At 40.1% G+C, this 24,512-nt stretch overlaps 1 protein-coding gene across 5 annotated transcripts in view; it reads left to right on the top strand.

The window, feature by feature from the left end:
• The window catches only part of Prdm5 (PR/SET domain 5), a 162,156-nt gene that overhangs the window by 127,068 nt on the left and 10,576 nt on the right, over positions 1-24,512 (top strand). For 4 of the 5 annotated variants that reach the window (XM_063286722.1, NM_001427515.1, XM_063286721.1 and 1 more), the window contains one exon: positions 2,712-2,797. In XM_063286722.1, the coding sequence (XP_063142792.1) occupies positions 2,712-2,797 (86 nt within the window). Of the gene's footprint in view, positions 1-2,711; positions 2,798-16,270; positions 16,349-24,512 lie in introns of those variants that run through there. The other variant, XM_039108695.2, reaches the window with a different exon arrangement.

Here is a 24,512-nt window from a genome sequence, read left to right on the forward strand (position 1 = left end):
ATGTCTGGTTATCAGAGATGGCTAGTTTAGGCTCATCATTCCCTATTACTAGGAGTCTTAACTAGGGCCACCCTCATAGATTCCTGGGACTTTCCACTGCTTTAGTTTCCTGCCTTAAACTCAGAATACCCCAAAATTCCAGATGTCTTTTCCACTACTCTCTCCCTACTACCATGTGGTTTCTCCTGTTCCATCCCTACACATGCCCAGTCCACCTTCAATATCTACTCTATTCCCCCTTCCCAGGAAGATAAATGCATCCTCAGCTGGGCCCTCCTTGATACTTAGTCTCTCTGGGTCTGTGGATTATAGCATGATTATTCTTTATTTTATAGCTAATATCCACTTATAAGTAAGTATGCACCATGTTTGTCCTTGTGGGTCAAGGTTGCCTTACTCAAGATGATTTCTTTTCTTGTTCTGTCCATTTGCCTGCAAAATTTTAAAGCTGAGTAATAATACTTCATTGTATAAATGTACCCTATGTTCTTTATTTTTTCTTCAGTTGAGGGACATCTAGATTGTTTTGAAATTCTGGCTATTATGAATAAAGCTGTTATGAACATAGTTGAGTAAATATCCTTGTGGTTGGATGATATGTCCTTTGGATATATGCTCAGGAGTGGTATAGCTGGGTCTTGAGATATATGGATTCTCAATTTCCTATTGATTTTCAAAGTGCCTCTACAAATTTTCCTTCCTACCACTAATGGCAGAGAGTTCCCCTTGCTCCACATCCTCACCAGCTTGAGCTGTCACTTGTGTTTATGATCTTAGCCGTTCTGACAGATGTACGATGAAATCTCAGGGTCATTTTCATTTTTGTTTCCCCGATGTTGAAATTATTTTCAAGTACTTCTTGGTCATTTGAGATTCCTATGCTGAGAATTCTCTGTTTAGATCTGCATTTTTAAATTTGTTTATTTGGTTTGTTGATGTGTAGTTTCTTGAACTCTTTATGTATTTCTGAAATTAGCCCTCTGTCAGGCGTGAAGTTGGTGAAAACATTTTTACATTCTGGGGGCTGCCATTTTGTCCTATTGACAGTGTCCTTTGCCTTACAGAAGCCTTTCAGTTTCTTGGGGTCCCATTTATTAATTGCCAGTCTTAATACCTGTGTTATTGGTGTTCTGATCAGGAACTTGTCTCCTGTGCCAAGGTGTTCAAGGCTATCCCCACTGACTCTTCTATTAGGTTCAGTGTATTTGGTTTTATGCTAAAGAATGCAAATAGATCTGTAAGTATTAACCTGCACAAAACTCAAGTCTAAGGGAATCAAAGGCCTGATTGAGTCAACATGATTATCATCATAATGTGAAAATTAGAAGTTGTAATCCTTTATTCTGCCATGAAACACCAAATGCTCTACAGTCATAAATATGACTTTAAGTATTCCAAGTGTATACTTGGCTAGTGTAATAGGTGTATTTCTATTATAACAGCTGCTAAACTTCGACTGTTCTTTAAAGATATTCATTCCTGCTTTGGCTGATGCTGCTGTTCATATTTTCTTTCCCCTATAGATGATTGCAACAATTTTATGGTGCCAGTCAAACCATACTTTGATCCATACTTTTTGACATAACTGAATGCCTGCCACTCTGAGGTTGTAATTTAAACAGTGGCCAAGGTGATCTCCTAAAATGGAAAATGTCATTCTGCTGGAGCTTCCAGCACATGGTCAGTCTCAGTGTAAGTTAGGTCAGTCTTGAGTTCCATCTCATGAAGCTGTGGTGAGATGAGGGAGGTGAAGTAGAGCTTTTTTTGGGGGGGGAGAAAGGTGAGGTTCAACAACAGAGCGCTTGTTGCTGCCCTAGTGGGGTTGTTGAAATGACTCATGGGATACTCAAGATGAATCCAAAAGAGCAGGCCTCTAATTTATAGGCCTGGCCCTGAGACAAGGAGTGACAGAATTTTGTAGTTGCCGAGGAAGCTTTTTTTTTTTTTTAATTTCCTTTTACTGATCTTGGACAGTAGCAAGTTTCTAGCATATTGAAATGTTTGTCATGTTTGTCTATTGTTCAATGAAGAATAAAGAAAGCTGGTGATTTGGAACTATGTTATTATTACAAATAATGATGCTTTGATGAGTACAGCCTTGAATTCTTTTTTTACATATATTAGACAGCCACATTTTATCATTTTCAAATAGAAATTTTGTTTTTGGGGGGTGGTATATGCATGCATGGTCTCCCTTGTCTTGAAAAACATTCTTCCCATTTTCTAAATTACAGCCTTAATTTAGAGCTACTTGGTTATATATAAAAAGTGTGGCTCAGTTGTTGGGTAGCTTAAATACCAATGATTCTGTTTAACATGCTTTATAAGCTCTTTTGAAATGCTTAGATTTGAGCCAGTTTTATTTATATGAAACTTTTATAAGCAAAGTTATTAAAAATATAAGTTAAAGATCTTCATAATGAGGAGAATGGTCATAGAACAGATTGATATAAAATAGTTTTACAAGGTCTTCTGATTAGTACAGTAATTGTATTCAAGGGTTCGAAGGACATGCAGCAAATCCTGGGCTACTTGTTGGATGTTGGCTGCATTGGCTAGAGAGAACACCCTGTGTGCCTCCTCTACTATAGCGCTTCTCCTGCCCAGCTGTCCCTGTACCACATCCTTAGCAGTGAGCCCCTGTGAGGAGCAGTGGCTCTGAGCATGTCCTGCTGTGTTACGTTTCTCTGACATGGACACTTTATTTGTAGGTGAGCGTCCCTATCAATGCCCATACTGTGAAAAAGGATTCAGTAAAAATGACGGACTGAAGATGCACATTCGTACTCACACCAGGGTAAGACCATATTCTGTCTCATTTCTGTGGATCATAAGGAAGCCATACCTATTCTAAAGGAAACATATTTAATAGCACATGAGAACAGGAAAGTGGTATAACTGAAGTTATGTCAACATCTAGGGTAGAATTTGAAGGTAAACTTTTAAAAGTCAATGAAAAACAACCCAAACCCCAAAATGTCCTGACTTTTCGACTTTGAGTCAGTATGTAGGGTGTATTAATGACAAAGTGCCAAGTAAATGTTAAAACTTTAGTTGTAGAAAATATCGCTTGTAGAGAACATGCTTGATATGCTGAGTGTAGCTGAATGTGTTCCAGAGTGTACCACTTGCCATGTGTGTTTTCTGTCTGTGCTGTTCCTGCATCTCCCTGCATTGTTCTCTTCTGTATACCTTTCCCACATGCAAACTTCGGGCTCATATGTTTTAAAAGTGCTATGTGCCAGCTGTCCTGTGCTCACATGTGTTCCTCAGCTTACTGGCCAGCACAAGTGCCACCTACAATCCTAGAACTCTGGAGGTGGCAGCAGGAGAAGAAGGATTTCAAGTCCATTGTTAACTACCTAGGGACCTGGAGGCCAGCTTGCACTAGAGACCTTGTCTAGCACAAGGAGGGAAAGAGAAAGAGAGTGAGAGAGAAGGAGGGAGAGCGGGAAGGAGGGAGGGAGGGAAAGAAAGAGAGAAGAGAGAGAAAGAGAGACAGATTATAGCTAAATATAAACTACAATGTAAGCTGTAAAAGATTAAACAGGTATTATAATTTAAATACATAATATTCAAGATACTTTCACAGTTAGCATTAATAAAGAGGCTTAAGTCAATCTGATGAAGAATTAGTCTAGGGTTTGTGAAGTGGCTCAGCAGCTATGGACACATGCTAAGGAGATGGATGATTTGAGGTGGTTCCCATGACCCACGTATTGAAAACTGATCATTTGTAAAAGCAAAGATTAAACAACAGTTTGTTGAAGAATATTGTTTACAAAGTAAGTTATATTTGGAGAATGGATGTGCTGGTTTGTTTTTTGTCAACTTGGCAGAAACGTAAACATGTTCCAGAAGATGGAATTTCAGTTGATAAATTGCCTCCATCAGATTGGCCTGTCACCATGTTTGTGGAGGACTTTCCCAGTTGTTGGTTAGTGTAGGAGGACTGGTCCCACTGTGTACAGTGTCCCATTGTGGGCCTGGGCTGTTTGAGAAAGGTTGTAAGCCACGTGCAGCCAGTTCTATTTTTTTTTTATTAACTTGAGTATTTCTTATATACATTTCGAGTGTTATTCCCTTTCCCGGTTTCCGGGCAAACATCCCCCTCCCCCCTCCCCTTCCTTATGGGTGTTCCCCTCCCAACCCTCCCCCCATTGCCGCCCTCCCCCCCATAGACTAGTTCACTGGGGGTTCAGTCTTAGCAGGACCCAGGGCTTCCCCTTCCACTGGTGCTCTTACTAGGATATTCATTGCTACCTATGGGGTCAGAGTCCAGGGTCAGTCCATGTATAGTCTTTAGGTAGTGGCTTAGTCCCTGGAAGCTCTGGTTGCTTGGCATTGTTGTACTTTTGGGGTCTCGAGCCCCTTCAAGCTCTTCCAGATCTTTCTCTGATTCCTTCAATAGGGGACCTATTCTCAGTTCAGTGGTTTGCTGCTGGCATTCGCCTCTGTATTTGCTGTATTCTGGCTGTGTCTCTCAGGAGCGATCTACATCCGGCTCCTGTCGGTCTGCACTTCTTTGCTTCATCCATCTTGTCTAATTGGGTGGCTGTATATGTATGGGCCACATGTGGGGCAGGCTCTGAATGGGTGTTCCTTCAGTCTCTGTTTTAATCTTTGCCTCTCCCTTCCCTGCCAAGGGTATTCTTTTTCCTCATTTAAAGAAGGAGTGAAGCATTCACATTTTGATCATCCGTCTTGAGTTTCGTTTGTTCTAGGGATCTAGGGTAATTCAAGCATTTGGGCAGCCAGTTCTATATCTTGGATTTAGTTCCTGCTTCGAGGTTCCTGCCTTTAGCTCTCGAGCTGGTTTCCCTTGATGGCCTATAATAAAATAAGGTCCCCTTTCCCCCAAGAAAGAAAGAAAGTATATATTGACTCCAGCAAGCTGTTCTCTGACTTCCACATGTGTGCTACAGGACTCCTGTGAACACACACGCATACACACAATAATAGTAATAATCATAATCATATCACCATCATCATCATAAAGTTAGTCTGTATTTTTGTAACCATAAAATGACAAAAGTGTGTTTATATTAAAGATGCCAGTATCTAGGCAAAAAGCATTCTGGTTCTCTACAGTAGAAACAAGTGCTGTTGACCACAGTGCACATTGTTTCACTGATTCTTAAAAGACAGAAAGGTCACACTATAGAAGAGACTCTGTAAATTGTTACAGAAAGAAAAGCATATGGTTTTGGTTGCACTCAAGAAAATAATGATGTCTAATTTGGTGACCTTCGTTCTTTACTTTAAGATAAGTTATTACTGAGAATACTAGTGGTTAAAAGTCCAGTAACTGCAGATTGGACCAACCATGCCAAGTCACATATCTCAGGGATGATTTCATGCCTTCAGATTTATTAGCTTGTAATTCATTTAAGCCTCCTAGAAGCTGCAAGCCATGATCCTTTTTGAAAAAGTGGGAAACCAAGGCACAGACATTCATCAATGTAAGGCTGCCTATAGTCGCTTCTTCCTTACCTACTGTGCTCCTTCCTGTCCGTCCATCACTGTGATGCATTACTTGAGATGCATAATTTAGATACATAATTTAAGATATAGTGTCATTCCTGATCTCATAGGTTTCAGTCTAAGGTTAGTTGTCTGCTACTTCAAGTTTGAGGCAAAGCAACAACACCATAGAGGAAGGGGACAGGAAAAACAGTCATTCCATGTCATGGCAGCCAGAGAGAGGAGGCAGGCAAAGGAGGAGCTGGGGACTCATCCCCACAAGTATTCCCTAAGTCATCATAGTTTGTGGAACTATGAATCCTCCCAGTCATTTACCATTACAGCTAGCTAGGGACCGTGCCTTCAACAATGAGGCTTTGGAGCTCTTGGACAGACTGTAATAAGTACTATATTTTTCCCCTGGCTTTATTAAATCAAAGTGTTTTTTGTAATTTTTGGACTTTGATAAGCTTTCCTATGCATTACCAAATTAAACAAATTATAAAGATACTAAATGTGTTTCACTCGAGTTTCAAACAGGCATTCTGACTGATGTTGGGAGACAGCACCATGTGTACCAAGAGTTCTCAAGCACTGACAGAAAAAAGATAGTAAATCCCAACAACTGAGCAAAAAGAAACACCTAGTTTAGAGAGAGTCTCGCACTAACTCTCACTTCCGGTCCTTTGGTTTCTCCTTCCATGTTGTGTCTCGGGCAGCTTTGCTTTAAAATCCTGTTAAAGCAATGAGTAACTCTAAATATTCCTTGCACATAAATCCAGCTTTTATAGAGCATACTAAGATTATTACCAACAACAGTCAAACCATTGTCAGGAACCAAAAGACATTTTGCAAAAGCTATACAGGGGTGGTCTCCACAGCATATTTTCTGAGAGTTATTTGCACTGTGTAAGCTCAACTCAGAGAAGATGCTGTTATACTGACGCCATAGCGCATTTTAGTTTCAATTCTATATTTATATTTATCTTTCAGATAGGTCAGTCTTCAAACTCACCACCACCACCACCATTTTTGTACCTTTTACTATAATAGAAACAACACTGAACATACAATGCAACTTATCATTCAGTTCTTTAATGTGTTAGAGGTACATATTTTAACTTCCTCATAGGGGCACACTTGGTTCTCCTTATATTGACTGTTCTATCCGCAATGGGTAAGGAAATGTAGGAAGATTATTGTCACAATCAGCGGCTGTTGCTGTATGGAAAATAGTAAATAATACAATTTACATCCGGAAATAGGTGTCTAAGCCAATCAGAAATAGATGACTAAGAAGTTCTAAGAAGCACACATTTCTGATTTATCTGGAGTTTTAAATTATATATATACATATACATATATATATGTATATACTATGTATCTTGTATCATATATAACCGTGATATATATTATAACAATGTATATAATATGTATTATTCATATTAAATGTACTATACTTAAAAATATATATTTGTGTTATGTATGTAAATATATAGTAATTGTATACAGTGTACAAATTATATATGTATTATATAGAATTATATATATTCCCTCAATATTTACCAAGGCATCAAGATAATGGATCAGGTAGGTGTTGAAGGAAAGAGCCGAGTTTCTTCCAGATGAACAAAGCTGCCTTAGCACGAGTGAAGGGCGAATGCTAAGGTTAAATAAAGGCAAGAATCCCTGTTCCTGAAGGACAATGAGTCACTTTGAGAACAGAAAGGAATATTTTTAAGGAAAGGATGGGTCTTAGAACCTTTTGTTCGTTTCTTTGTTTGTTTTATTTATATTTCAAATGTTATCCTCCTTCCCCATTTCCCCTCCACAAACCTCCTATCCCACTCCTCTTCCCCCCTGCTTCTATAAGGGTGCTCCCCACCCACCCACCCACTCCTCCTCTCTGCCTTAGCATTCCCCTACACTTGGGCATTGAGCCTTCACAGGACCAAGGGCCTCCCCTCCCACTGATGCCAGATAAGGGCATCCTCTGCTATATATGTAGCTGGAGCCACGGATCCCTCCATGTGTACTCTTTGTTTGGTGGTTTGGTACTATGATATGTTAACCATCAGAAGCTTAAAATGCAAATGACTGCAAGCCTCCTGCATCAAATAGGAAAGAATGACTTGATTGTAAGGATGCTGGAGTGGAGGGAATGGTTGACAAACATGGACAGTAGGCTAGGCAGAAATGTCTAGGTGAACAAAGTAAGAGTTCCCTACAGGTTTGGCTCAAGTTTTGCTCACTGTGACCACAAAGGCTGAGGGTGAGTGCCAAAGTATGACTTGAATTGAGACAAGCTGAGGTGAAGGAGGTAGTCACGATTATAGTTTCGTTTTGAGTGGAAGTAACATAGGTTTAGCTCTCAGGAAGATCTGGACATCATGCTTTGAATGGGACTGAAGATAGCAGCCTGAAGGTTGTGAACTGAGGTAGTTGTAAAATGAAATATTTTTGCTATAAACACAAACAGTGAATTAATCTGGCAGCTGTGTTTAACCACCTAATACCCCTTGCCACAAGCCAAATACTAAGCAATTATTACTCCATTCTAAACCTCTAAGCTAGTCCGGTTTCCTCCCAGACAACATTCCCATTTTACTTGAATCTTTTCATCCTTCTTGATCCAGCTCTCTTCCTCTGATATTTTCTGACCCTCCTCCTGGCTTCCTCTTTCACTTCCACTCTCTCCATCCTGGAATCAGAAGTCCCGCCTAGTCTCTCTGAGCTCTTTATTCACTCACTGGCTTTTATTGGCAAGGCAGAGAATGAATGAGGAGCAATGTTTCTACAGACTTAGGTGGGAGCATCGAAGAATAAACATAACAAAGCCATGTCTGAATTGTAATAAGGTATGAGGGCACAGAAGTCAGCATTTGAATAACACAAGGCTAAACTTTACAGTTTAAAGAAAGTGCTATCAAGGAAAGGTCAGAGAAAGAGAAAGCTTGATAGAGAGAGATGCACAGGATAACAAGAAAAGAACAGAGCAGTTTAGCTTTTCTGGGCTGAAACCCAAAGAGATTGAGGGGCCAACAGAAATGATGTAACGCCACAGCAAATGGACGGAGGGTCAGCTATTAACATCTCTAGGGAGTATACCATCCCATACTTTGCCTTACTCCCGGAGTTTTAGAATCTATGTAACCAGATTAAAGTTTCTGAGATGTGCAAGATACACTTTATTGTAGTTTGCTTACCATAGCCTTTGCCTGGAAGAGCACAGGAAGGAGTACAATGTGAGTAACCAAGGAAGAGAGTAAAAGACTGATTCGTTTAGAATACTAACATCTCACTGGAGCTAGTAGGGTCTCTGAAGTGCAGTTAAAGAAATTCTGGTCTATCTAACGGAGACATAGCAATGTTTGCAAAAATCAACTTGGATCATGAATCTGCTACTAAATTAAAATCAAAACAAAGGCAGTCAGTCCTGTTAGTTGCTCACTGCCCATAGTTCATAGTTCAGTGGCTGCCTCTGAGTAACCCAGACTCCTCACCATCTCATCTCTCTGCACATCTTCTTTACCAAGGCACGCAGGTCCAGTTGGCTTCAGCCAGTCATAACTATGTTCTTTCCCCCAAATTGATCATATTTGCTAAATGTGTAGTACTAGGTAAAGATAAAATTAAAGTAATTCAAGCTGTCCATATCTTATTTCCTTACCTTTCTTTCTCAGGAGAACTTAGTTTTCCTTAAAGCTCCTAGCAGACATTACTTTCTAAATAGCTCTCTCTCACTGTATCACTGGTGCCTTTGATTACACTCAATTGGCCCAAACTCTCCACCTTTATATCATTCTTTTCATGATGTCATTCTTAGTTTGCTCATTCATTCCTCCATATACACTTGTCAGATGGATTTATATTTTATTCTCATTATAATTATTTCAGTAAAAAGAGTAGAGACTCTCTGAATAGATTTCATCAACATTGAAAGGACCAAACTTTACAGCCTGGTAAATTTCCAGGAGCCCAGATGTAGATATGCCCAGATGCAAGGCAAGAACCTGTTTTGGACATTTGGATATTTCACCGAGAAAACACAGTGTCCTTGATGGGAACTTAACAGTGTGGAAGACGAAACAGCTAATGTGTCCCTGTGTCCCTGTGTCCCTGTGGAAACCAAGCAGGGTCCAGCCAGGAAGTCTGAACTGGACCACAAGCCACGACTGTGAGAATTCAAGGAAAAGGCATAGAGGTGGGAAGGCCATGACACATGCCTGAGTGCTATGAGCACTGAAGCTGAGTGTTTTGTGGGATAAAGGAAAGCCCAAACTAGGAAGGGCATGGCGTGCTGGGGAGAAGACACACAGCGTATAGGGCGAGGCAAGCTCTGCAGGTTATAGAAGCTTTCTGTACCAAGACAGGAAGACAAGATTGAGTCTACAGTATTATAATCCAGAGATGATTTTATTGGTTTCCCAGTGAAGGAATGAAGCAATAAGATAAGCTATAAGCCTTAGGATTCCCTTGCTTATTAGAAATAAAAGTCTATAAAATAAAAACAGATGTTCACCCCAAACAACTCTCCCTTTCTTGAGCTCTTTAAATTTTTTATATTGCATTATTTTTTTATATTACAAAAGTGGTCTCATAGGTTGAAACTAATAATGTTATAACTCAGTTTCTAAGGCTGCAGTTATTGGTACTACTACAAGAACAAAATTGTAGGGTGCATGTTAGCCAATTTTATTTTTTTATCTTTGTGACAAAATCCCAGAGATAAGCAACTGAAAGGAGAAAGACTGCTCCTGGCTCCTAGTTTGAGAGACTAGAGCCTTAGGTGGTGTGGGTCTGTTGCAACAGGTCTGTGGAGAAGCAGCACATCACAGTGAGGGACATGGCCAGGGGGAAAGAGAAAGGAGATGTGGGGGCTGGCATATTAACTAAAGGCACCACTCAGTGATTTTGTTTCTTTCACTAGGATGCCATCTCTCAGTTGCACTAGAAGCCAGAAATATAGCTTTTCAAACATTGTCGTTAAGCACATTTACAATTCAACCTGCACACAACATTTCTACAATTTTTAAAAATAAATTGTGACACACTCATAATTACTTGATGCTGAAGTCATTGGAAGCACGTAAAGTGGCAGCTAATCCTGTCCCTGACTTTAGTGAGAATTTAAAGGACAATGTGTCAGTGACATTATGTAGCTAATTATATTAAGAAACTTGCTTCCTGTGAGCTTGTCTTTGCTGTTCTTTTGTTTGAAATAAATGGAAGCTGGATAAAAGTGTAAGGGAGAGCAGGTATATTATACCATTATCTAGCTGTCTGGTATTTCAAACAGTAATGCCATTTTTAAATGTCTCATTTTGATTTTACCCACATATTATTTTGCATTTACTTACCTCAGAGATCATTGTTGCTGTTGAATAAGGAATCTGGTTCCATAAGATAAGGTCTTAGATATATAGACTCTATTTAATAGCTAGGAATTAGTATTTAGTATTACTATGACAACTTCCCTGCCTGGTCTTTGAAGATTAAAGATTTTATAACTATTAATCTAGAAAAGATCAAATTTCAAGAATATATAAGTCATAAATCAACTCATTACTTAATGTTAGATATACACAAGTATATTTTAAAATGAGCATACAGATTTTATTAACAATTAAATGAGTCAATAATGCACCCAGTACTTACATGTCCGAAGTCAATTCAGGAAATCACAACAATCCTATGAACTACATATGCAATTTAAGTCCAGAGAAACAAAAAAATAAGTTATCTAACACTGACTTTTTAATTGGATATTTTAAATTTACATTTCAAATGTTATCCCCTTTTCTGGTTATCTGTCCATAAACCCCCTATCCAGTCTCCTCCTTCTTCTATGAGGGTGTTCCTCCATTCAACCACCCACCCCTTCCTGCCTCCCCACTCTGACATTCCACTAATCTTGGGGGGCGTGTCTAGCCTTGGAAGGACCAAGGGCTTCTCCTCCCGTTGGTGCCCAGCAAGGCCATCCTCTGCTACATATGCAGCTGGAGCCATGGGTCTGTCCATGTGTATTCTTTGGATGGTGGTTTAGTCCCTGGGAGCTCTGGTTGGTTAGTATTGTTGTTCTTATGGGGTTGCAAACCCCTTCAGCTCCTTAATGTTGAACTGCCAATCATTCAAAAAACTTGCATCTTAACATCAAGAGTAGAGTTGTTCCTCCTTTAAAATTTTAAAATAAAATTACATAATTTCACACCCTCCGACATGTCCTATGACTCCAACCTCTTCACGCCATTTCATGGCTTCTTTTTAAAAAAATTATTATGCACACACACCACACACTCACACATACACACACAGATATAAATACATACATACATACATACATACATACATACATACATACATACATACATAAAAGTCCGTTTAGTGTTACTTGTATGTATGCTTTTAGGTCTGACCACTTGGTATTGGATAACCACTTAGAGGGATCTCTTAAAAGGCTGTCTCTCCATTTGTAGGCAGTCATTAATTGACAGTAGATCTTCACCTAGAAGTAGGCCCTATGAGATTTTCTCCATTTGTTTTGGAATGTCAGCTAGTGTTGTTATTGTTCAAGTCTTGTTTAAGAAGCTATAGTGCTAATATCTAGAAGAGAAAACTTTGTGGAAGATTTCTTATATTTTTGGGTGTGAGCCTAGCCTTTAACAGCTGAGCCATCTCTCCAGCACTGTGGAAGACTTCTTGTCCTCTGACTCTCACAATCTTCTGATCCTCTTTTGTGTGATATCCTCTCAGCCTTAGGTATAAAGGTTGTGTTGTATTGTACATCTGTCCATTGGGGACAGACACCCTATGGTCAGTTGTTCTCTGCACTTGACTAGTCATGGCTTTCAGTAATGATTTCTTTCTGCTGTAAAAGGAAGCTTTTTAAATAAGGGTGAGGGGGATAAATATCACTAAGGTATTCGGTACAGCTATAAGAATCATTTTATTTTATATTTACCTAACATTACATGTGAGATATGTGTATGTGTAGCTATATGTGTATACAATTATATATTTTTAATGATGTTATGCCACTTGAGATGATTGTGTTTCCCCCAAGAGCAATCTAACAAACCCCCAGTACCAGGCATGAAAATTTTCCATTTGAGTTGTTGGTCGGGGGAGTCTAATCGACTCCTAAAACTATACAGGCTATTCCTGTTTCACTTGGGTGCATTCCAGAAGTTGAAAGTCCCTATTGCTGAAGACACCACGCTCCTTGAACACAGGACTATGAGGATTCAAGCTCCATCTAATCCAAAAACCTCCTCCCTGTAGATGAGCTTTCATCATGCCAGAGAGTGCTGTGCAAGCTACAAAAAGAACAAAAAAGCAATCAATAGTTCAACCCGGCTCTGACCCCTATGAACCACAACAGGAGCCAGAATGGAAAGGTATCCTGGAAGTTTCATAATAGTACTTATATCTCAGCAGTAACAAGCAGCTGTCTAATCGATCAAAGCCATTAAAAGGATGGAAAGAATCCCCAGTAGGTCGCTGTCTCCCTCAAACTACAGAATCTTGGAGAAAAAGGGGCTGTTTTTCAGTTCCAGGCCTCGCTGCCTGCTCAGTACACTGCAGGAACTCACGAAGCATCTATTGGGCTGGCTAAAGAACATGAAAGTCTCTATTTGGGTGTCCAGATGTTTCTTCAGTTCAGGGACACTCCAGCAGCTCCAGGGTCGAACTCAAATTCATCCTTTTAAGGGCCTCGTAGCACGGTGCCATAGAACAACTTCATGTTCGTCTGTCGTCCCTATGTGGTAATTTATCCAGCTGTTTCAAGGATGTGCACTAACTCTCGTGAAGCTGGTACATGAACAAAGAACCTTTGCAGCAATTTGATGATCTAGCTAAAATAAATTCTATAAATATTTAGCATTTATGCTGATTGCTGCCTTCCTAATACCATATTATCTTTAGACTTTAATAACATACTGCAAGATTAAACGGAAAGTGTGGTCCATGCTGTCTGAGTTTTCTTTTGTTTTATGAAAGACAGTATAGAGCTAATTTTAAAAGAAATAGACATTATTCTTAGGAAAATAATATAATTTTCTATACTATTTTCTTTCTAAACATAACTTTACTTATTTTTCACTCTATTCGGAGAGCTGTAATTACTAAAGTATCACAGGATTCGTGAAATAAAGACATCTATTTATATAAATCCCCATTAGTAGATTCCAAAAGCAATAATACACTGAATGAAACTCATACATAATTTTCTTTTCTTTTTTTCTTTTTTTTTTTTGGTAAAGCCATCTAATTATGTTTTCAATATCTGTCTGGCTTTGTTCAGTTTAGAATTGTGGTATTTATTAACATGCATATTGTGGTTACACATGGATAAAAGTTGTTCAATATAAGACATAGATAACCTTCCTGGGTCGTCTTGTAGCCATTTGTAAAGGTGAGAAGGCACAGGTATACTATCTCATGCTGAAATTGAAAACTCTCAGGTTTAGTGAAGTATCCATACTCTCTAGATTCACCCAGAAGTAATCAGCATCAAGAATTAAAATTAGATATTTTGTGATGTTAATTGTATTATATCTGTATAGTTATCACAATGTTATAATGTACTGCATTCTGTAGTATATAAATCAGTTTCTTAGAATTAGCATCAGTTTCTCCTTCAGCTCCATAACCACAATAGGTCATAGGTCAAGTTGATATAAAAGTCAGAAAATGTCCCTGTGATCCAGCCCATGAAGAACCTCTTGGGCCCATTTGTCAAACACTTTCATGTCAATATTTTAGAATTTGGAAAGTGCCTGGATTTTATCGTTGATGGTATCCCACTTTCCTGAGGAAAACCAAGACCTTAGGAATTCAGGTTCTTAACCTCCCTAATGCTGAGACCCTATACCACACCTCATGTTATGGTGATCTCCAACCACAAAATTATTTTGTTGCTACTTCATAACTATAATTTTGCTACTGTTATGAATCATAATATAAATATAGATATGCAGGATATTTTTATATGAGTCCCACAGGTTGCGAACCTCTGATTTAGGTCATCTATTTAGGCATCAGCTTAAAATATAAATATGGATGTCTTCATTTTCTCTCTAAAAGCAGCCATTAGTCTCTCAGCGTTTGAGTGACCCTATGCTGAAGTCAGATCTGCTGGTCCTGAGAGATGCTGGGCCTCTAGCTTTGCGTTTCTTTACTTGATGAGTAGATCATCTCTGTGTGCTGTGCCAGTCATCTTCTATTACCAAGGAAACTGTTTCCTGCTGTGGTCCTAGATTCAAACATTTCTGTGCAGGCTTGGGGTCTGCGGAGTTTATAAATATGAGCTCAGAAAAGTGTCTGTCTAGCCAATTGTGTTCTCATTTATAGAAATCCTTTTACAATCATACATGTAAGAATTCCCAGGCAAATTAAGTATACTATATAACTGTCCTATATGCCAGGTCTCCCTAATAGGAAATATGAAGTTCAGATCTCATGTGTTCATGTGACCTCAGTCCCTCTCTAGAGAATGCTCAAATATAGATATAAAAGTCTCATAGAGACATCCAAGGCAAAGCTAGTGGAACACTAGGGAAGATGTTGCCTGATTGGCAAATGGATGAGAATTTACACCGTACAATTGCATCTGTAATCCCAGCACCCAGGATGTTAAGACAAGAGGACTGCTGCTAGTTCAAGGCCCGCTTGGCTTACATAGTGAATTCCATGTTAGCCTGAACTATAGTGTAGGTACTGTCTCAAAAATGCATGCATACATCCTTGTGCATACTCGTGTGCACACGCACACACAACACACCCCGAAAGGGGAGGGACAGAGAGGAGAGAATGAGTACAAGGGAACATTCACTTGAAGAAGCCAAGAAGGCTTTTTTATATCATGAAGATTTGATATTTTTAAATGTATGTGGAGTCAATAATGTATTCATGTATAATTTAATTTCTTATATCAGTTCAAGGTTGCAAATGGAAATAATAGGAACCAGAATTGAGGACAGATTTCCAAACACACTTTCATCACCAAATGTTATTTATTTATATTTTAAAGTCATATCAGACAGATGCATTGTTTTCCTAAGGACTTTTTATGGAATTAGGATTTACAGTTATTATGATGGAACTGATTGCTTGTGTCCTTGATGATGGACTATAACAGATGAATAGATTACTGGTTTTAGATTTGCTGTTCTGGAAACCATAAAGTATGGAGTACGATGGCTGGGAGCACTCTGGAGATTAGTAATCAGATCTGAAATCATTTGCCCCTAGATAAGTGGCTGAGCATAGGGCAAACTGCTAGTGACTTAAACCATTCATTCAAGGACTAGTTGTCACCAAGTCAGATACTCCTTAGTGATTCTTTTCTCCTTTGCTCATAAATGCCAACTTTTAAGAAGCTCCTTAAACATCAGGATTGCCTTGAGATTTACCAAGTACTTGTCCATACTCACCCCTGTAGCCTGTGACCCTCAACATGGCCCAAGTCCCTGACTACCTTACATATTAATACACAACAGGCTGCATGTTTTATCAGTGAATCCAAAAACCACTCTCTGTTGCATTGAATTAGATTCTTGGAGCTACAACTTTGCTATTGCTACACATCATATCTGTATCCATGTATTTATGGGCATAAGTACGTGTGCTTCCCTCACCTTTCTGTGATGCCCAGTTCCTGCTACTGCCTCCCTTTAGTGAATGAATACACTTGACTGGCCATGACAATGGAAATCTAGTTTAATACTTTGCTGCATTGTACCTATTGTGCATATTTGGCTTTGTTGAGGCAACAAACTAAAGGGTCTAACCATTTTGTTTTTAGACATGTAAGCAGAGATCATGTCAATGCCAAGAACATGACATTCCACATAGAAACAGTCTTTAACATGCAAGGCAATTTATCAGCAGGTAATATATGACTTTTTAAATATTCAATTCTATCTTATTGGGGACATTGACTAGACATGACTGAGCCCTCAACCTCTGTCTTATGTTGAGGTTCCTGAATGCTAAATGTTCCTTTTCGTGTAATACTGAACTTCAAGTCTCAGGGGTCTACTGATTACCCTCATAGTTCACATTTGGTACCTGTAGATATGATAACCTGTTTTGGAGGATGGTGGTGTATAATATCTTGAGAGACAAGAAACAGGCTCATTGAATTAGTTCTGAGTTCCTGAGTGAGCCTCACTCTAGCTTCTTTCTCTGTACAAAATCAGAATTCTATTAACTGGATCTTCTGCTGAGTTTGTTGTTTATGATAACTTGCCTTGAGAATACCTGGCTGCTAGTAAAACAACAATTGCAAACTGCAGTTATGAAGAGAGAGAGGCTGGGTGGTGGTGATACATGGCTTTAATCCCAGCCCCTGGGATCCAGAGGTCTCTAAGTTCAAAGGCAATGTGTTCTACAGAGTGAGTTCCAGGACAACCAGGCTATGCAGAGGAACATTGTCTTGAAAAACAAAGGAAACAAAACAAAAGAGAGGGACAGTGACCAGGAGATGGGAGTGGTAAGCTGGAAGCTTTTCTTACGTGTTATTATTCCCCATGCAGAGACAGTATCGTTAAATCGAGCAACAAACACTGAGAGCTAAAGCAGCATATCTGTGTATAAAAGAATGGTTCAAATTTAAGGTGCCATTCCATGGAATTTTCTGTGCCTTTTATCTTACTAAAAGTAAACACATTGGGTTAAACCAGTCTTTCACCTAACACATTCTGAAAGAGTTAGGCAATTTCTAACAGACTAAAGAGTTCATAAATATTCTCTCTGTCAAATGTTCTTCCTTAAACAACAAACAAACAAACAAACAAACAAACACCAGAAGCATCCACTGCTAAGGAAATGCATTTTGTCCGCCCAAGTCAGTGATTGACTCTTCACTTTTTCTCTTTCTTTCCTGTGCTTCCAGCACTGGGATCCATGTCAGTTGGACTGTGAAAGCTTCATCTCCATCCTTTGGGGAAAGAGCTAACTCAGTAAATATCTCCTGAGTGCTGATCCTAGATGACTAGGTTCCTTCTGTCATTTAGGTTACACACTGTAACTATATTCAGATGGGATGAAGGATTGAGGCATTGGAGGGGTTTTGTTAACCAAATTCTTCTTATCTAGAATGGAGTCCTTCCAAGAGGCAGCTGAATGAAACTACAGGGACGATGCCTACAGTCCCTTGACTAAGTCCCATCTAAGTGTCTTCAGCCCATCATTCCCAACCTAGGGGAATTCAAAGGATATCTGGACATTGTCTTGCTATATAATGATGACTCTTTGGTTTTACTGAAAAATGAACTTCCTTGAATATAGGACTGTCAGGGTCAAATGCAGGCTAGTCCTGGACAGATACACAGAGTTGGTCACACCCGTGGTAGTTCCTGAAACGCATTGTTGAGTGCCTCATAAGGGGACAGAGACCACGTAAAGCAGGTTGGGAGAAAGTGCTAGTCTTTAATTTTCCAGAACTAAAATTAGAAGTGAAATACACACCCGCTTGGTGAGTTTTGTGTAATATCCTTAGATGTGGTGGAAAATTTCTACAAATCCCCATTTGTGAAACACCAGTGAGCTCAAATTTACTTACAATTTAAAAAAAAGTGTTGGGTAAACATAGTAAGAAACAACTCATTAATTTTCTGAATTTAAATTGTTATAAAGTTGCTCTTGTACTTTAAAAATGTTAATTATTTTCAGATGATATATGAAAACATCTTCACTTATTGCAATAATCTTATTTCTCTTTTTTAAGTCTTTTATGGTTTTTTGTCAAAGCATTTTATGACTTTGAGTTATTCAAATCTAGTAAGATCTCTACCAAGTCAGGTCTGAATCCTCACCTGTACAAACAGACCTGCTAGTTGGGGTTTTTTTCTCCCCAGAATTTCCTGAACTTGAAAGAGATGCATTTCTGCTAACTCCTGGCCATCTGTGTAGGGTGTTGACTCTAGATATAGTTTACATTGATATGACTTCCTCTGACTTTTGCCCACTGCTGATGGCTTCGTTTTACCCGTTGACATGAACTTGGCTGCTTCGAATACCCTGCTGGTCATGGATGAATTAGCCACATGTGCAATAGCAACTTTGTGCTATGCTCATATTATTTTCAGAACGGAGAAATCAGAATAGTATGTTATTTCTTTAGGATTAGGTATTCCTCTTGTAAGGAGTTGTATTTACATAATCTCTTTCTCTTACCGACCTCTGAATAAACTGTACAGTTTTATGGAGAAGCGGATTCCCTTGCCTTCATCACATGTCAGACCTGTGCTTGTTAGTTTTGGAAGCAGGGAGAATGAATTAATTCATTTCACTGGGGACTAGTTGGATATGACTCTTAACTATAAGAGTTGGTGACCGTGCTGGATTCTACTTTCTGTCATTTCTGCATTTATACAATGCTCCTCAAATTTACGGGAGTGTTCGTGATTTGTTGTCTACTATCTCCTCACACTCAGAACACTGTCACTTCTCATGCTCCCACGTAAAGCCTCACCTGCAACAGCACTGCCAGTGCCATCTTGACCTTGTTCAGCCTTTCGCAAACATATCTACTAATCACAATCATCAAATGTCCTTTAAAAGTGCCAAAGCCAGGCACACAACCCCAGTCTGAAACCTCCTCTCTTTGGGAGTGGGCTACAGGAGTCAGCATTTTTGGCGATCTTCTGTTGATTCCAACTTCTAAACAGGTACGGGCTGAGGCTTAGCCTGAACCAGCTGCCTTCACTGAGCTGGGGACCATCCTCCTCCTTCAGAGTAGTACAGTCAATTTTGAAGTGCACATTTAACAGAACTGGGCTCTGCTCACAGGGACAGGAGAAGGGAAGGAGCTTCGTAAGCAGACAGCAGTCATGGTTGTAGAGTGCTCTTGGGTCGCAAACTGTATCGTATGAATTCTGTTCTCCCTGACTGACAGTGTGACCTCCGGCATATTTTTAAACCACTTCTTCATCTGTAAAGTGGGGGTAACATAGAAAATTACCAGCATTGCTTAATAGACTAATGAAAAGAGATATTTAAGTGTTTCTACCCCCTTGCCAGCTAGCATTAAGCAGTCAGCCCAAAGGGAAAGCAGCAGTGCAGTGGGAGAGAAGTGTAAGAGCAGGGGAGCACACAGGCCTGGCCATCACTGCTGCTGCAGTTAGCTGCTCAGGAGGCCCATCTTAGAGAGACACGGACCAGATCGCAGGTTCTCCCCTGTGGTTGCACTGGACATCACCTTGGGAACTCTTAAGACACCAGTGCCCGGCCATGTTCAATTCAGTGAATGGGGCTTTCTGGGAGTGGGCTCCAGGCATCTGTAGTTTTTAAAAAGATTCCCAGGCAACCTGGGTGATCAGGCTGGGTGAAATGCTGTGGTGTACAATCAGGACAGAATGAGGGGAGTTTACCCTGCTCTTGGTCTTGCTGCTCCAGTGACTGACTGAAGTCATGCATGTAGCTCCAGCAAAGCTCATTTTGAAGGGGTTTGAATGGCCCTTCCCTGTTTTATCCCTGATACGCTCCTGTACAGCCTCAGTGCACAGAGTCGGACTTCCTGCCTACCCACTCAGTTTACAAATCACTGCACGGACCTCACGAAGGAATGAGTAAGGAAGGGATCAGGTGTCTCCTAGAACACTTTTAGATAAAAATTTGATTCCATCCACTGTGCTTATTCTTAGTTTCCTATATGTGGATTGTGCAGTTCATTCTCCTGGTTTATAAGATGTATGTTTTCCATTAGCTACAATGCAAAAGCAATTACAGACATGCTATGTAGAAACCTGCTTTAAATATTCTCCTAGCTTTCAAAGGCTTCCCTATGAGTTGTAATTTTTAGGTGCTTTGTTTACTAGTCCAAGGGTGTGTTTTGTCATATGTTGAAAGACCACACTGGCTATAAAAAATAAGATGGTGAGTAGAAACCCAGAGAAGCTGTAAACATCTGTGAGAGCTTGCTCGGCAGGGCTGCTTCTTAGAGGGAGGCTCAGAACACATTGATTGGGTGCAGCTGGTAAGACATGTGCCCTCACAAATGGGGCCATTAAGCAGAGCTGTTAGATATATGGCCAGCTGTCCTATGGGCTATAGATCTGCCCCATTAGCTGTGTGTAATAGAAACTGGAAGGACCACAGTCGCAAATTCTCCTCTAAGCTGTAGCTCTGCTTCTGCACAGACTTGCTATTTTACAGGACACAGTAGTAATCTTTTGGCCACACAGTCTATAGAAGCTGGAGTTGGAGTCTGCCATGCTAAGAGCACTGGTCAGGGCTGGCCTGTAGTCAGTGGTCTAGGATATTACAGGTCATGAAAAAGCTATGGTTGAGGTGCTATGGGAGACACACATACTGATCTTGCTCCAGCCACCTCAAACACCCCTGCAGAAGAACTGGTAGACAGACACGTCTTACTGTGGTCCGGGTGGAAACGTCAACCTGGCTACATGTCTACACACTATAGGCTCCACATTTCACCCTGGACATGCGGGCTTAGGTGTTGGAAGTCAGCTGCCCACCAGCTGAGATTTCTGTGGCTGACAACAAGCCCTCAGTAGAGCACGGAATCATCTCTAAAGGCCTATCGTAGCTTGATGTTTTAAAGTCCATCCACCTGATATCCAAAAATGGTTTTCCTCAATAAAAAAGGACATGGTCTTTGAAAAAGGGGTGGTGTGTTGTTTATAGTAACATAAGCATAGTATTTTAGGTCTTTTAATTTTTATAAGGAAATTTTGACTTATAGAAACAGAGAGAATCAAGTCTTGAACCCCCATGTGTCCTTGGTCACATCACACAAGTAGTTTTGCCGTATTTACTCTTCCAGCAGTATGAAATTCAAGGCTTTGGGTATATTCTAGTAGAGGGATCATTTATTTTCCTAGATAATGATAACATTGAGTCATAGGCATGTTATCAGCAAAGGCAATTTTATTCTAGAGGATGCAATTCTCTAGTGTGGTTCAGAAGCTAAAGATGTGCTGAGAAGTGTTACGTCACATCATGTTGGCATTGCAATGATGTTCAGGCACATAATTTCTCCAGTGATTGAATTTTTATTGTATTTTATAAAGCATCACTCTGCAACAATCTACACTAGACAACAACTGCTGCCTTTCAATATACATAGCACAAAAAGCATACTGTAGAAAGAATCTTTGCTCTCTCTCTTCTCCCGAGATGTGAGCCAGTGTCTGGGGTTTGCTGGGATGGGTATGCTGCTGGCATCTAGTGGATACTGAGTACAGGCTCTTCACCCCAGGATCACCTGGCCTTCTATTTCAATAGTTCCCAGATTGAGGAAGTCTTCCCTAAACCAATGTGAGAGGTTCAGGCTTCTCTGAGCTATATGTAGAAAGACTGGCAGAAAGGCCTTGCTGTGGTCTATGTAGAAGGAATCAACCTGGTTGCATTGTGGTCTACATACTGTAAACTCTGTATTTCACCATGGATATCAATATAACATCTTGCAGATGAAACTAGAAGGTCAAATTTGCTCCAGATCCTTTAAAAGTGCAACCCAGCACTTCAGTTTACAAGGTCCTACTTTTCTGTACCCCATGGTTTGTCTTCAAGGTTAAGAAATGTCCATTCTGCTGAAAAAAAATGGGGAATTGTAAATTTTCTGTGTATATAGAAGTTTCGTGTTTAAGAAATCTGCATCAAGGGGCTGGGGATTTAGCTCAGTGGTAGAGCGCTTACCTAGGAAGCGCAACGCCCTGGGTTCGGTCCCCAGCTCCGGAAAAAAAAAAAAAAAAGAAATCTGCATCAAGTTCATGGTACAGGGATGTTCAGTTGAAATTTGTGTGTGTGTGTGTGTGTGTGTGTGTGTGTGTGTGTGTGTGTGAGTGTGTGTGTGTGTGTGTGAGTGTGTGTGAGTGTGTGTGAGTGTGTGAGTGTGTGTGTGTGCGTGCACGCGCGTGCACGCGCAAGCTTGAGCATGTGTATATGTGAACACATGTGGAGGTCATTGTGGAAATGTGTTCTGGGGACAAAACAGGTTGTCGGCTTAATGGCGGGCAAGTCCCTTTACCCACTGAGCCCCTCACTAGCCTGCAGAATTGGCAATTTTGTGTCACTTTAAATTTTTTTGTTTCTTTGACTATTTGTTAATTTACTTCATTTTATCTTCACATCGTCTCATGCCGTTCAAGTTGGCCTTCAATTTTCATTATAGCTGAGAATGACCTTGACCCTGGTCCTCCTGCTTCTGCCTCTCATGTGCTGGAATTACAGCTGCGCACTACTCTACCCAGCCAGTATTTAAGATGAGCTTTTAAACTTAGAAATAAGGATCGGGGCTGGGCGATGACTCAGTATATAACGCTTGACGTGCACATGTAGGGATCGGTTTGGTCCCCAGCAGCCACATAAAAAATCAAGCAGTCTAGCAGCCAGTTTACAATCTTAGCACTTGGGAAGAGAAGACTGCACAAGAAGACTACCCTGAAGCTGGGAACTCCACACCAACAGTGGACCCTTCCTGAGTAAATAAGGTACAGCACGATCAGGGAAGCTCTGCACACATGTGTACCTACACCCAAGCAACAATTCGTACATGAAGATAATCAGACTCCCCCAGAAGTAATAAGACATGATCATCCAGGAAAATTGATCATTTTCTTAAGCTCTAGACAGGGAAAGCATTAATAAAAATAAAATGCTATAATCTAGAAAAGAAAATTAAATGAAATTAATTTGAAGCAAAAGATAATTTTCATGTCCTAACATACCTTTGTGTGTGTGTGTGTGTGTGTGTGTGAGAGAGAGAGACAGAGAGAGAGAGAGAGAGAGAGAGAGAGAGAGAGAGAGAGAGCACTTCTTTCTCATAGAAATTTGCAACAAGGTTTATCAATACATAACTGTTTTGCCACTGGCTTCCTAAATGACATTGAGAGTTGTTTAAAAATCTTTACATATTAAGTTGCTGCTCCTTTGTATAGAAGGGCATCAAGGACTCACAGCTGGTGTTGTGCTGTCTGTAAGCAAGGTACTAGGCACAAAGCTCCATAAAGCCATCTTCTGAATGAGCTCTGCCAAATGGTGCTTTGATTGGAGTAGACTAATTAGATGGCTAATTAATTCTGCCATTCACAGATTGCAGAGTTTAATTGATAAATAGATTGCCTCCACTTAGTATTGATTCCCAGGTCACAAAGGACCAGCTATTTCTCAATTAGACTGGGTAATCATTCAGAAACAGCATAAATCAAGAACCTAATCATTTAATGTTAATTAATGTCTAGTTAAATCCAGCTAATGAGTCAGAGTGTGTTATTCATTCTACATATTCCTCCATGAGAACATTAGAATCAACTCCCATAATACTCTGTAGCCCCAGATTGTGTTCTCATAGTCAAGGTTCTTGAAGTGGACAACAGAAGAAAAAGAGTGAGATTATTATGAGACCAATGACTGTGGATGAGATCTTATCTAAAAGTGACAGGTTGTTCACAAGCACAACAGTATTTCTGTTACTGTAACAAATGTCTGAGATAATCAGCTTACAAGAAAAGGTTCATTTTGACTCCCAGTATTAGAGCGTTTAGTCACTCGACCCTGCTGTGCTTCTGATCCGGTCACATGGTGCAATCAGGTGTTCACCTCATGGTGAAGGGAGCTAGAGAAGCAGAAAGGAAGAAGAAAGAAAGCAGAGCCCTACAATTTACTCAAGGAATACCCCCCCAGTGACCTAATTTTCTTCTACCAGTTAGCACTGCCCCCAAGTAGTGCCACCAATGGGGACATAACCTTTCACACCTGGACCCTTATGGACTCAAATCATACCAAATGGTATCGGAACATGCTTACATATTTCAGCCACGTGTGCCTGTCAATCACTTCACATGTATCCTGGGGAAGGTAGAGATCACTCAGCCTCTCGTCTATTAACTCTACAGAGGTTTAAGTGTCTATGACTTCCTAACTTTTCACTATAATATGGTTCCTTGTTGACAGCCTCTGTGTGACTGTCTTAACCACTCTGGTTCTCAGTGAACCTAAGGGGAAGTGAATTAGAGAGAAAAATTAATATTCCCTTTTACCCTTGGTCCTGTGTGTGGATTCTTGCTGCACAGGAAGGG

Source organism: Rattus norvegicus, chromosome 4, assembly GCF_036323735.1.
Source record: "Rattus norvegicus strain BN/NHsdMcwi chromosome 4, GRCr8, whole genome shotgun sequence".
Taxonomy (NCBI): Eukaryota; Metazoa; Chordata; class Mammalia; order Rodentia; family Muridae; genus Rattus; species Rattus norvegicus.